The sequence below is a fragment of the Salvia splendens genome, chromosome 5 (assembly GCF_004379255.2).
Source record: "Salvia splendens isolate huo1 chromosome 5, SspV2, whole genome shotgun sequence".
Classification (NCBI taxonomy): Eukaryota; Viridiplantae; Streptophyta; class Magnoliopsida; order Lamiales; family Lamiaceae; genus Salvia; species Salvia splendens.
The window spans coordinates 40,990,480-41,002,393 of record NC_056036.1 but is presented as its reverse complement, the minus strand read 5'-3'; the positions used below and the strand labels follow the sequence as shown (position 1 = coordinate 41,002,393).

Genomic DNA, 11,914 nt, shown 5'->3' with positions numbered 1-11,914 from the left:
ATTTACTACATGAATGATCATTTTGGTTTAATATATCATTAAAATTAATATTCTCTCCATCTTCTATTTAATTTAAGGATGATATGAATTTTAATGTGAAATAGATAATATTGAAAAAAAATAGTTGAAATAGTATTAAGTATACTAATTTAATAAAAAGCTTTCAAAAATAGAAGTTAACTAATTTTTTGGACACCTCATTATTTACTACTCCACAATTAATAGTACTAATAAATTGAAATTTGAAATTTGAAATTTGAAATTCTAGGGTTTGAATGAGCGGAGAGAGCGTCACATCTTCCTCTCCCACAGTGGGTTCTCCAGATTTATCCATACTCCTTCAATCCTGTGTTTTTCTCCTTGATTATATTACACATGCAGCCATTGATCATTTGAATTGCTCTTCCGCTGTCCGAATCCGTGAGTCGGCTCTTGGTTTTCTTGTCTTATGCTTTCTCTATTTGCTCTGAATCTCTGTGTGTGCATTCCCATTTGTGTTTGATTTTGGCCTATTGATGTTTGACAACGGTGAGACAAAAATTATCATGAAGTTGGGCGCCAAAATGGCCAATTCCAAGGACTGTGGCTTTATGTAGTTATTTTTTCGTTCACATGCTCAGTTGTGTGTATAGTTAGCATCTTATTTATCCACTTGGTGCCTATGGTCAGTTGTAGTACTGGTCGTGGTTGATTATGTTGTGTCAAGATGGAAAAGGAATCCATGGTCATGGGTTATGGGAGGACAGTAATTTTTATAAAAAAATTGGGGATTCTTAATCTTACCAGTGATATTGGAGACCGTATTTAGGGATGATTAGTTTATGAAAAAGACTAACTTTTATTGTTTAAGGTTGAAGACATGGTCAATTTGATGCTTGATGTGAAAATTTATTGTTGAAACTTGAGAGGTTCAATCTAGCATGAAATTGATGATATTGTGTATATTTCGTTGCAGAGTGGCAGCATAGATTCTGGGATGATAAAGGAAGAGGAAAAGGATGGGGCTTCAGGTGGAAGTTGGAGAACATACTCGCGTTCAGTGTCATGGACTGAACGCCCGCCAAGAGCCTCTAGTTCATCTACTACTTCTAGGCCACAATGGAACAGCAAAGCGCGTTCTTGTTTGCCTCCACTTCAGCATCTTTCTATCGTCCGCCCGAGCTTTGAGGAATGGCCTAGAGCTGGTTCTGATGATCTTGGCGAATGGTCTAATAATCCTCCTACGCCTGGTGGGATGCCTCGTGGATCAGTGACTCCTCGTGAGAGCTCGAATTCTGACCAACCTCCTAGAGAATTTGAGTTTAGGAAGGACAAGCTTGCCTTCTTCAATAAGGAATGTTCGAGGATTCTTGATCACATCTACTTAGGGAGTGATGCAATTGCCAAGAATTGTGAGATCCTACGCCAGAATGGGATTACCCATGTGCTCAACTCTGTGGGGTTTGTTTGCCCGGAGTATTTCAAGAATGAGCTTGTCTACAAGACACTTTGGTTGCAAGACTGCCCATCGGAGGATATCACAAGTATTCTCTATGATGTGTTTGATTATTTTGAGGATGTTCATGAACAACGTGGACGTGTCTTTGTTCACTGTTGCAAGGGGGTATCGCGGTCTACGTCATTGGTGATTGCTTATCTCATGTGGAAGGAGGGACAGAGCTTTGATGATGCATTCCAGCACGTTAAAGAAGCCAGAGGTGTGACTAATCCAAATTTGGGATTTGCCTGTCAACTTCTGCAGTTCCAGAAGCGTGTGCACGCACTGCCTGCAAGCCCAACTTCTCTTCTTAGAATGTACCGAATGGCACCACACTCGCCATATGATCCCCTTCACCTTGTGCCTAAAATGTTGTCTGAACCAGCTGCAGATAAGCTCGACACTCGTGGAGCATTTGTTATTCAAATTCCTTCAGCTTTATTTGTCTGGACTGGGAAGCACTGCCCTGCGATGATGTCATATAATGTCAGGGCAACTACCTCACAAGTTATCCGCTATGAGAAGGCCCAGGGTCCAGTGGTAACTATAAAAGAAGGTGAAGAGACGCTTGAATTTTGGGATGCCTTCACTTACAGGAAGAATTCGAAAGATGGATGTGATGCAAAGTCCGAGGAGGTAAAGAGCTTGTCTTCAGGGTCTCACTTAGTGACTGAGTTAATTCATCCTTGTCCTGATCAAAGGAAACTGGCTGAGTATGATTTAGATTTTGAAATCTTTAATGGAGCACTGTCTGGTGGGGTGGTACCGCCGTTATCAGGATCAGAAACAGAGACATGTCTTCCTGCCAGAGAGACTGGTTGGAGCAGATTCAGAGGAAAATTTGCTAATGGTGTTGTCAAAGAACTTATGACCTCATCTAAGTTCTTTTCTTGTAAATTTGCAAAACCGGTATGTGAAGGGATGCTGACAGTGGACATGTGTAAAGAAGCGGATAACTTTGTCTCAACTGCCAATCCTTCAACATCTACCGGTGATCAGTGTGATTCAATGGATTCACTTTCTTCATATGTAACAAGGAGTCCACCATGCAGTAAGAATATCTTGACAGAAGTGGCATGTCCAGCCCCTCTTTCTGATTGTTCACTGTCACGATCACGATCATCACCATTCTGCTTGGTGGAATCTTTTTCGTCTTTTCATGTCAGTAAAACAAAGTCCAGTTCCATCTCAACATCTCTCTCACCTTCAACATCTAATCATGCAAGTTCATGTACCTCTTCCCATTCATCGTCTAATTGGTCTGACTTTTCACATGTGTCTGCTCAGCCATCACTGAATGGACTTGAATGCAGTGACTTTGATCCTAGAAAGAGTCCCCTTTCAGAGGACATCATTGGGTTTGCTGATGCTGAAAGTACGTATTTAGTTGATAATGCAACTTCACCCCCTGAAAAAGAGGCAAATTCTGCTAACCTTGTCTTGAAAGTGGAAGGTTCAAGTCCTACCTGTAAAGAATGGTTTTAGCACATATGCGTGAATGTGAAGATAGTAATTCCATTGTGGAATTGCTAGATCGTAATCTTCTCATTCAGTAGGGTTTTAGCACATATGCTCGAATTAAGGTACTCAATCCTCTCATATCTTTATGTTTTGGAAAAGGTTGGTTGTATAGTAACTAACAGTATACATTTATACTACTTTCCTGAAGTGTCCTGAATCTGTGATTTAATGCTATTTTCATACCCAATACATTTTTAACTGAAGATTAATGGTAGTAATATTATAAAACCTTGTATTTGTATGATTATTATAGGATGGGGCATTAGTAGATTAATAGTTTGGTCTAAGACTCTTGTTTCCAAATCTAGGGATGCTTGTTTCTGCCTCTGAGTTGCCAAATATTTATCTAGCTGTCTGATGGTTGTGACAAGATGCATTTTGGAAACTTAATAGTAGTGAGAGAGCTGTCATGCGAGCAACATTGAGGGGTTTGTTTCTTTTGGGTGCTTAGTTTGGAAATTGGAATCTTTGGACGTACAAAACAAATATGGTCTAATCTACCACACACTTCAAATGATGGAAGGATATGATAAGTCACATAATTAGTCGAGAAATCACCTATGTAATTCTTCAAATACTAAGTCATAGATAAATGCTAGGCATGACCCTAGGGCCTCTATATGGTGGTGAGCATATGAAAGTGACATTTTCATTTGCAAACTCATACATCAAAATTTTGCAAAAGAAAATTCTTGTAACGTGCAGAGAATATTCTGTCAACAATCATTTTTAAAGCATCTTTTATTCTGGCAGTTAATGTTTGAGAGACATTTTGTTATATTATCTTCTAGAATTCAGTAGTGAGAACTTTTGAGCACTAGTTGATGTCTTTTCTAGTTATGCTTAATTTGTATCCGATGATGTCAAGTTGCAGTAGTAGCTAAGCTTTCATTTTTTAACATTGTTACAGATAGTCAAGGAAGGCGAGGAACCAGTGGAGCTCCTTGAGCATGTGAGTCGCCTCTCACTAAACAAGTATGCAGATGACAACAGGATATAGTAGTTCAGGAGAAACAGATAGAATCCCTTTTATTTTTGGACTTACTTGCAGCAGCTCGAAGGAGTTGTGCGATGGCATCCCAAAGCAGGCCAAGGTGTTGCTGATTCTGCTTGTGAGATGAAACGTGATAATCTTGTTTGAAATTTAGAAAAGAATGTACAGGAAATAATCTTCTGAATTTTAAGTTTAGGAATTACTACAAGAAAAGTGTTCAAATTTGCTCTACATTATCAGCACCAAAGGTGTTACTTTTCCAAGTTACACTAATGCTGCAGTTCAGTTGTATCTTTTCCCAGTCCTCATTATTGCCTCAAATCTATATTTGGCTCATGTGAGATAAAACTATTATTTACATCAATATGATGTTAGTGAAGTAAAAAAGGGATAAAAGCATTTCTCCAATAGTTTTAACCTCAACGGTTACCTGTTTTGTGCAATTTATACTGACACTAAAGGAATTGATATTTGAGACACTTTACTCAACTCCATGACTGTTTGTAGTTTTGACCATAATTAAATCTTTAGAGATCAGTTGGTTTGTGTGTTTTGCAAAGACAATCATTTGGATATGGAAACACTAAATATTAGTAGTATACAAAACATTAGAAAGGGAAACCATCAAGCTAGTAGTAAAGGAAACCATCAAACCATGTAAAAAGATTAATTAGCTAAGCTTCCTACCAAAATAAAGATATCGAAATCGATAGCCATTTACACGGATTGAGAGGCCATACGGTGCTATCACATGCAAAAAACCTCAAAAACTAGCCAACAAGTTTCATTGCTTCACAAAGTCCAACAATCAAGTTTCTTTTAGTTCCGGTCTTTCATGTATCCCGCTTTGACCTCAGCATAGCCATTGTTGGACCAAGTGCGCTGCCTCTCAGCTTTATACGACCATGATTTACTGCCTACATTCTGCTTCCCCCAACTTTTGTCCTGTGACGGCTGTGGTTTCTTGCCCCAGTTACTTCCAGGTGACGGTTGCATCTTGTTCGCATTCTTCCCCCAACTATTGTCACTAGAGATTACCACCTTCTTCGGGTTACTGCCCCAACCATTTTCCTTGAATAGTTGCTCCTTTTTGGCATATAGAGCCTCACTCAATTGGTCCCACACACTCCCACTAATTTCTACAACAATGTGATTATTATTGAGTCGCTGGAATGTATCAAAACAAAAAACTTTATACACTTACCTCCACTAGGCTGCTGTGTCTCTTTACCATGGTCTGATTCTCGAGTATCTGCAGATGGTGGGTTATTTAGGATGACGATTACCTATTTGAGCTTTTTACTAGGAATTATAAGTTTGGTCTTTTGTGCTTCTTTGAATTGCACTGAACATCATACCTGGGCTGGGTTCGGAAGTTGGTTCGCCACTGCTGCCAGGCAATGCTGTCTTCAGAGCATTCATATTGCTTGTAGATACTTCATTCACACGTGTAACGACTTTATTTCCTGGTGTTGATCCTCCATTGGTAAGGACACGTACATCAATAAGTGCTGAAAAATCAATCTGCAAGAGATGGATCACAGTGAAAACAGTCAGAAGATGCAGTCTGTTGGCGACTTGGCGTACGCCTCTTGAAGGTATATGATAGAAAGGCTTACTCTACATGTATACACTGCTTACCTCCAAAGACCCATCTTCTCTATAGAGAGAGTTATCAAGTTCTGTGGCTTCACCCTCATCATCTTCCTCATAAACGAGTGGATATTCTGGTACCGGCAGTAACATCATTTGCTGGGACTCTGCATTGTACCAAGATACTTTTCCAACCTATATAATAGAAAATGTCTCACAACCATTTTATTGAGGTCACAGAACAAGAGGAAAAAACACTTCAACTATATTTGAATGATACCCTATGTGCAGAAAGCTCAGGGGTCCACGTTGATGACAATTCCAGAACTCGATAAGCAATGAGATCTCCTTTCTGCATAAAATAAAAGGACAAATGATTTCTACCTTGAAGAATATTGAGAAATTTAAACCATACTCTATGAAATCATTACTATTAATGTTCTTAGATGAAATCAAGGAACAACCTTAGGCGCGCCAGGAAGAGGCGGAAGCTTATCAAAGCTGATTCTCTCATTTGGTTGTTTCTTTTTTTCTTTAGTCAGTGCTTCAGAATCCTCTTTGCTGGTTCCGTAGTCGTTTCTAGGAGTGAATCTACGGCTTTCCTTCCCCCACTGTTGGCCATTCTTCTTGCTAGTAATTCCATTCCAATTAAAGGTTTTCTATTGAAAAAACGACATCACGAGGAAATGTGTCAGCAATTTGTATGAAAAAGAAACACTGAGAAAGAACAAAATCATGGATAAATGGTTTGCATGGACAAACAAACATACATCAACAATTCAACAAAACCTTGAGCTGAACTTTTGCTTCCACACCTTTATTAAATGGCTAAAATAAAAGGTAAATTTTCTTATACCTCCTTGTCTCAAATCTGATAAATCACATATTGGTTGGTAAAAATTGTGATTGACGAAAAATTACATATTTAGGCAGCTTAAGTAAGAAAGTTAATTTCCATGATAACTAACATCCTATCCCTTGCATACACGAGTGTGACTCATGTGCCACGGGTTGCATCCCTCGATTCCAGGCTACCCCCTGAAGAAAACCCAAGGCGAACATATTGATTGCATGATCTCGTACAAACATATGTTCTGAAGTAATAATATTTCATGATAATGATCCTAAACCTCAGGTGCGGGGATAAAATGATGAAAATATTGTTCAACCAACAGCAAATACATAACAAAAATTACCAGAGGTGCATGATCTCGCTGCACAGCTTCCTCTGCATCAACAAAAAGAATTTCACGTGTAAGATGTAGAAAATAAAGTTTCACTGTGCATTATGTAAATTCCAAGTGCAGAATAGAAAATATCATTCCAATCTGAGAAATTGTTGGAAAATCAATTTATAAACAGTGGGATCGGAGAAATAACTTAATATTGCTTTCAATAGCATATTTCACAGATTAACAAAGTTGATGCATAATGTAGGATGTAATTCATTCCAGGACAGGAACAAAGCAGATTGGGCTTCTCAACTTGAAAAATCTTAAACCTAATAAGAACTGTGACAAGAGAGAAGAAAACTAATGAATGCGAACTGTGACGAGAGAGAAGAAAACTAATGAATGCTAGTCCTATTAGGAAATAAAATTAGAAGGCTGGAAAATGCATTGTTGATAACATGATTCACATTATTGAGTAATAACTCTCTCGTTCACCTAGTCTATCACAACCTTAATCCAAATAAATTGCTGGCAGATAGAATGCAGTACCTTCTTCCAAAGGTTCAAAGCGGATATGTCCTGGCCTTATTTCGATGGGAGCAAATTCATTCTCCTCCATACAATTATAATTTGATTGCTTTGATGCATCACAGTTTTGATTTATACATTCTTGTACTGATGGACTACTCTGATCAGGTTGCTCATGCATACCGTGGCTTGGCTGCTCTAATGTGTCACTCATTTGGGTCAGCTGCTCATGTTTATCGTAATTTTGATTTTGCTGCTCATGTTGTACATCACCATTTTGATTTTTCTGCTTGCGAACATCACCATTTTGTTTTGGAAGTTCCAGACAGTCATCATTTTGGCTATGTCGTTTATGCTTCTTTCCCTTAACAACCCTGTTGTCTTGGGAAAATAGCTTCCAGTGTAGCTGCACAGACAACTTATATGTCAGTATAAAATGACAATCAGAGGCACCCAGAATAAGCTCGAACTCCAAGCAAAGAAAGTAAACTCACTAGTCCTTTTGGCTGACCATCATCTTTGTTCCTTTCGCCCTCAGCTTGGTATTTTTTCCACTTTTGCTGTAAAATTGAAGTACTCAGTTTTCAATTTAATCGCAGAATGTAATATGAAATTAAAGCACTAACCTGTCTATTTGATTGGCCATTCCATTTTTTTCTGTCAGCTTTAGCTTGATCCTCTTTCCAGTTTCGCTGCAAAATGACGTGAGTCGGGCTTTAGATTACTGGCACTGGAAAAGTCTCAATAGTGAATACACATATATCCAATAGCTTACTAGACCCTCTGATTCACAAGTAGCATTTTGCTTCTGAATTTTTGCCATTTCACGCAACCAAATTCTTTTTTTATACGCCCGCCGAGCACTTCTACTTGGAACCTGCAAATAATCAGGGGCATACTAATTCCAGGATGACTTACAGGGAAAAGTCTGAGAAATGAGCATATAGTGCAATCAAGGAAAATATTTTACAAAACTGAATCATGTAGTTCAAAAAGGTAAGGATATAGCAAAAAAAATTGAGAGTGATATCTCAAATCCACAATAGACCAGTCGGAATTTGACGTCAACCAACCAAAGGATTACTGGAAACATATACTGCCGAAAGTGGAACTTCATGAAAACTGCAAAGTTTCTTATTTAGAACACAATTCTTTGTATTTACTAAAACACAAAATTGAAGTGCTACTACATAGTTATATACTTAAATTAGGAAAACCAATTGAAAAAATAAAATAAAGGGCAATTCACAGCTTACAAGACCAAGATAATCCATTTAAATACCAGAGGAATCACCTTTTTTGTTTCCTTAGGGAGGATTTCGGCATCGTCGGTCTTGTTGTCTTTCTCTTGAACAACAATAATTCTGCATGTGTAGCAAAGATTATATAGAATAAAGAGGTGTTTGATCATTCAAAAAGTTAAAAGAAATGCATCGAACAAATATATTCATGAATGTCTAAAAAGAAAGGACTAAGCAGAACGAGATTGGAGTCTTATTTGTTATTTTCCAGACCCCTTTTCGTACTTGTGTTTAATTTCCTTCTAATTTAACAAAATTTTGTTTCGCATCAAGAAAAATATTAGTGGCCATGAGATATTTTCATATTCTAATCTGAAAGACAACAAATACAAGCTAATAAGTATTTTAACACATGCCATGTTCTCTTTTTCCATCAAAGAAATTGCACAGCACAAACAAAGGCATTGTAAAATATACTCCTCAGTCCTCCCTCCTCATATACAAACTTGTTATTTATATCTGCATCCATGCTGGAAAGTGTACCTTCTTTTTTTAATAATATAAATTTTCTCCATATTTTCAATATATTTATAGAACAATTTGCTCAAGCTCTGCAACAACCATGTTAGTTGTTCAAAGATACACTAGCTCTCTCATCACTATCTTGACAACAATTATGAAGCCTAAATGTATTTGTCTATTCATTTTAGAGCCAAAATAAACTAATTAATACTTCATGCAGCTGTAGGCTCAATCACTTACAGGTATAAGTTCTATTTGATTGACCAAATATTATTTACTTAGTAAATGGAATATCACATTGGTTCCAAAAAAAGTAAACTAGACACGTCAGTGCAGTAGGGAATTTGTAACTTTCTACCCTGTCATTTGTTCGATTGTTGATTTCAAAGTAGGTTTTCCTGATACAGAATAATTTCGGACTTTGTACTTTAATTATAAGAGAAAAAATGACGGTAGGAGAAAGTAAAATTTCTAGAAACGGATTATTTCTAATAAGCATACCTCTCCTCGCCAGGCTCCACCACATTGTCCTCATCACTATGCTTAGCAGGGTTATCTTTGTTTTCCACATTATCTCGAGCTACAGAAGCATCTTTTTTCTCTTTACAAACATCACCAGAAGCATTTCCAGTTACCACAGAACGTTGTTTCTTCTCCCTAAGAAACAGTGGTATAAAATAGTGTGTGTAACAGTGTAAGCATAAAAATATGAGGTAGGTTCAGTAGATCACGCAAGGCGGACCGCATACTTATTGCCTTCTAGCCTCTCGGCTGCTTTTCTTTTGCGATTTTTCTTTCTTGGATTTTCAGCTGCAGAATCTTCAACTACGTCCAACAAGTCTTCATCATCATCTTCAGATTCGTCACTTTCATAACCACCTTTTTCTTTCTCAAACTCGCCATTTGCTAAAAGCAAGGCGCCAGCATCTACGGGTCGCTTCTCCAGAGTTTTCAATTTCTGAACATCATTAGCAGCAGCATTGCTTCCTTCTATTGACAAAATGTCTTTCCTTCTCCGCACACTTAACTCCCAATGAAAACTTAAAATATTAATACATCATTTTGCACTCCAAATGCAAAACTTAAAATGATAAGCCATATCCTGTTGTATTCAGTACTAATAATCTTTTTTACTAACCTGATAATCTCATCATCTTTTAAAATTCTGGTAGATACAAACGGTGGTAAGGCAAAGCCAGATATCTGCCAGAGTTTCAGAAGCAAAACAAAATTGGAGTAAAAAATAGTAGCACAAAATAAAATAACAAAAAAAACAATTCCTAACTTCTCATATCTCATCAGCAAATCAATCAAAACAATAACACTACTGAAGCATTTGTTTTCTCTTCCAATTCAATAATCGCCAAAGTAGCAACGGCAGCAATTCCTCGAACCCAACACCAACTTTTGCAAAGAACTAGTATTCCATAAGCATCAACTCTTTTCAATGTCTTTTAAAAGATAATTCTAGACTACTCAAATAGCTGTCTCAAAACACCAAAAATGAGAAAGAAAGAAAGAAACATAGAGTATAAAACATTAAAAAAAAGGAAAATGAGGATCATAATTCATAAAACATCCAGACCATAGTAACTCTACAGTGTGCATGAGCTTTTAGGATTAGGACTTTAGGAGATAAAATATCTTGAATCCAAATACTCAATAACCACATTAAGCTACTCTTCCAAGTTCCATCCATAATATTCCATAAAATGCATGATTTCAGAAGCAACTAGCTAGAATGAGAAGCAAAAAAAGAAGCACATTTCCCCAAAAATGATCAAAAGCAGTCGATTTTTTAAGGCATAGCAAAACCCAAAAACATGCTGGCATAAAATAACAATCTTTTTAAGGCTCAAAGAAATTGAAGGTCCGTACGGAGAGGATGAGGCCGTGGGGGCAGGACTGGTGGAGTCGGAAAGCGTGGAGAAGATGGGAGGCGAGGTCGGAAACGGCGCCGTGGCGGTGGGGGTCCAGCAGAACCCAGCTGCGGCTCAAGCCCTCCAATTTCTGGATGTCGCTCAAAATGTCGTCATCTTTGAATACCACTCGGATTCTCTTGCCCACCTCCATCACATCACCCATGCAAGATTTCCCCCAATTCCCCACACTGTTTGCTGTGAAGGTGTAGTTTAGAGAGAGAAGAGAGAGTGATGGTGACACTGTAATGCCACAATAGGTCTTTACAAAGGTCCAACTAATGGTTTACAGTTTCCACTTTATAAAATTCGGAGCCAAAAATAATAAAATATTACTCTCTTCGTCCAATAATAGAAGTCTCGAATTATCATTTAGATTGGTAATTCGAAGACTCTTGTTTCAGGTTTTCTATAAATGGTAAGTGTTGTCTTATGTTTCTTTAATTTATTTCATTCATAATTTATGAAATTAATTTATTAAAGTGAGAACATCTTTTTTGGTCCACGAACTTTGCCAAAGTATCATTTTAGATCCGTGAACTTTGAAAATATCATTTGAGGTCCACCAACTATAGATTAATATCATTTGAAGTACTTTTTTACTATTTTCAAGTTTTTTTGGACGAAAATACCCTCAATATCTTAAAGTGTATATATTTTTAATAAATTATTCATATACTCATATTTTTCTATAAATATCTTTACAATATATTTTTGACAAATTTTCTAAATATAATTTGACATTAAATATTATCACTTAATTTTGTGACATGCAAGTAAAATTGCTTTTTCAAATTTTTATATTAATTTTTTTAAAAATAGAATAAAGAACTTTTCTTTAATAATAAAAAATTGAGTAAAGATCTTTTCTTGCATGTCACAAAATTAAATAATAATATTGAAGGTCAAATTATATTTAGAAAATTTATCAAAAATATATTGTAAAA

The 11,914-nt window shown here is 36.9% G+C and overlaps 2 protein-coding genes across 2 annotated transcripts; one reads left to right on the top strand and one right to left on the bottom strand.

Moving 5' to 3' along the window:
* The first annotated feature begins 264 nt into the window (after positions 1-264).
* On the top strand, positions 265-4,400 carry LOC121802294 (protein-tyrosine-phosphatase MKP1-like). The gene is made up of 3 exons (XM_042201930.1): positions 265-420; positions 956-3,060; positions 3,909-4,400. The coding sequence occupies exon 2, from the start codon at positions 977-979 to the stop codon at positions 2,960-2,962; it is 1,986 nt and encodes a 661-aa protein (XP_042057864.1). The 5' UTR covers positions 265-420; positions 956-976; the 3' UTR covers positions 2,963-3,060; positions 3,909-4,400.
* A 159-nt stretch (positions 4,401-4,559) lies between these two features.
* On the bottom strand, positions 4,560-11,224 carry LOC121801861 (coilin-like). Its single transcript, XM_042201302.1, has 16 exons — positions 10,927-11,224; positions 10,187-10,251; positions 9,798-10,070; positions 9,550-9,705; positions 8,580-8,649; positions 8,061-8,162; positions 7,912-7,977; positions 7,780-7,845; positions 7,307-7,691; positions 6,782-6,813; positions 6,050-6,244; positions 5,866-5,937; positions 5,634-5,780; positions 5,351-5,516; positions 5,197-5,244; positions 4,560-5,131 (listed from the first exon to the last, which is right to left on the bottom strand). The coding sequence occupies exons 1-16, from the start codon at positions 11,131-11,133 to the stop codon at positions 4,812-4,814; spliced, it is 2,370 nt and encodes a 789-aa protein (XP_042057236.1). The 5' UTR covers positions 11,134-11,224; the 3' UTR covers positions 4,560-4,811.
* Between the last annotated feature and the right edge of the window lie 690 nt (positions 11,225-11,914).

What these genes read in the sequence shown, in the direction of transcription:
- LOC121802294 (XM_042201930.1), top strand. Translation starts at nt 977, where the DNA reads ATGATAAAGGAAGAGGAAAAGGATGGGGCTTCAGGTGGAAGTTGGAGA.
- LOC121801861 (XM_042201302.1), bottom strand. Translation starts at nt 11,133, where the DNA reads ATGGGTGATGTGATGGAGGTGGGCAAGAGAATCCGAGTGGTATTCAAA. An exon ending in GAGAAGATGGGTCTTTGGAG is followed by an intron (nt 5,517 to 5,633) that starts GTAAGCAGTGTA and finishes CATCTCTTGCAG; the next exon opens with ATTGATTTTTCAGCACTTAT. An exon ending in AACTTCCGAACCCAGCCCAG is followed by an intron (nt 5,245 to 5,350) that starts GTATGATGTTCA and finishes CACCATCTGCAG; the next exon opens with ATACTCGAGAATCAGACCAT.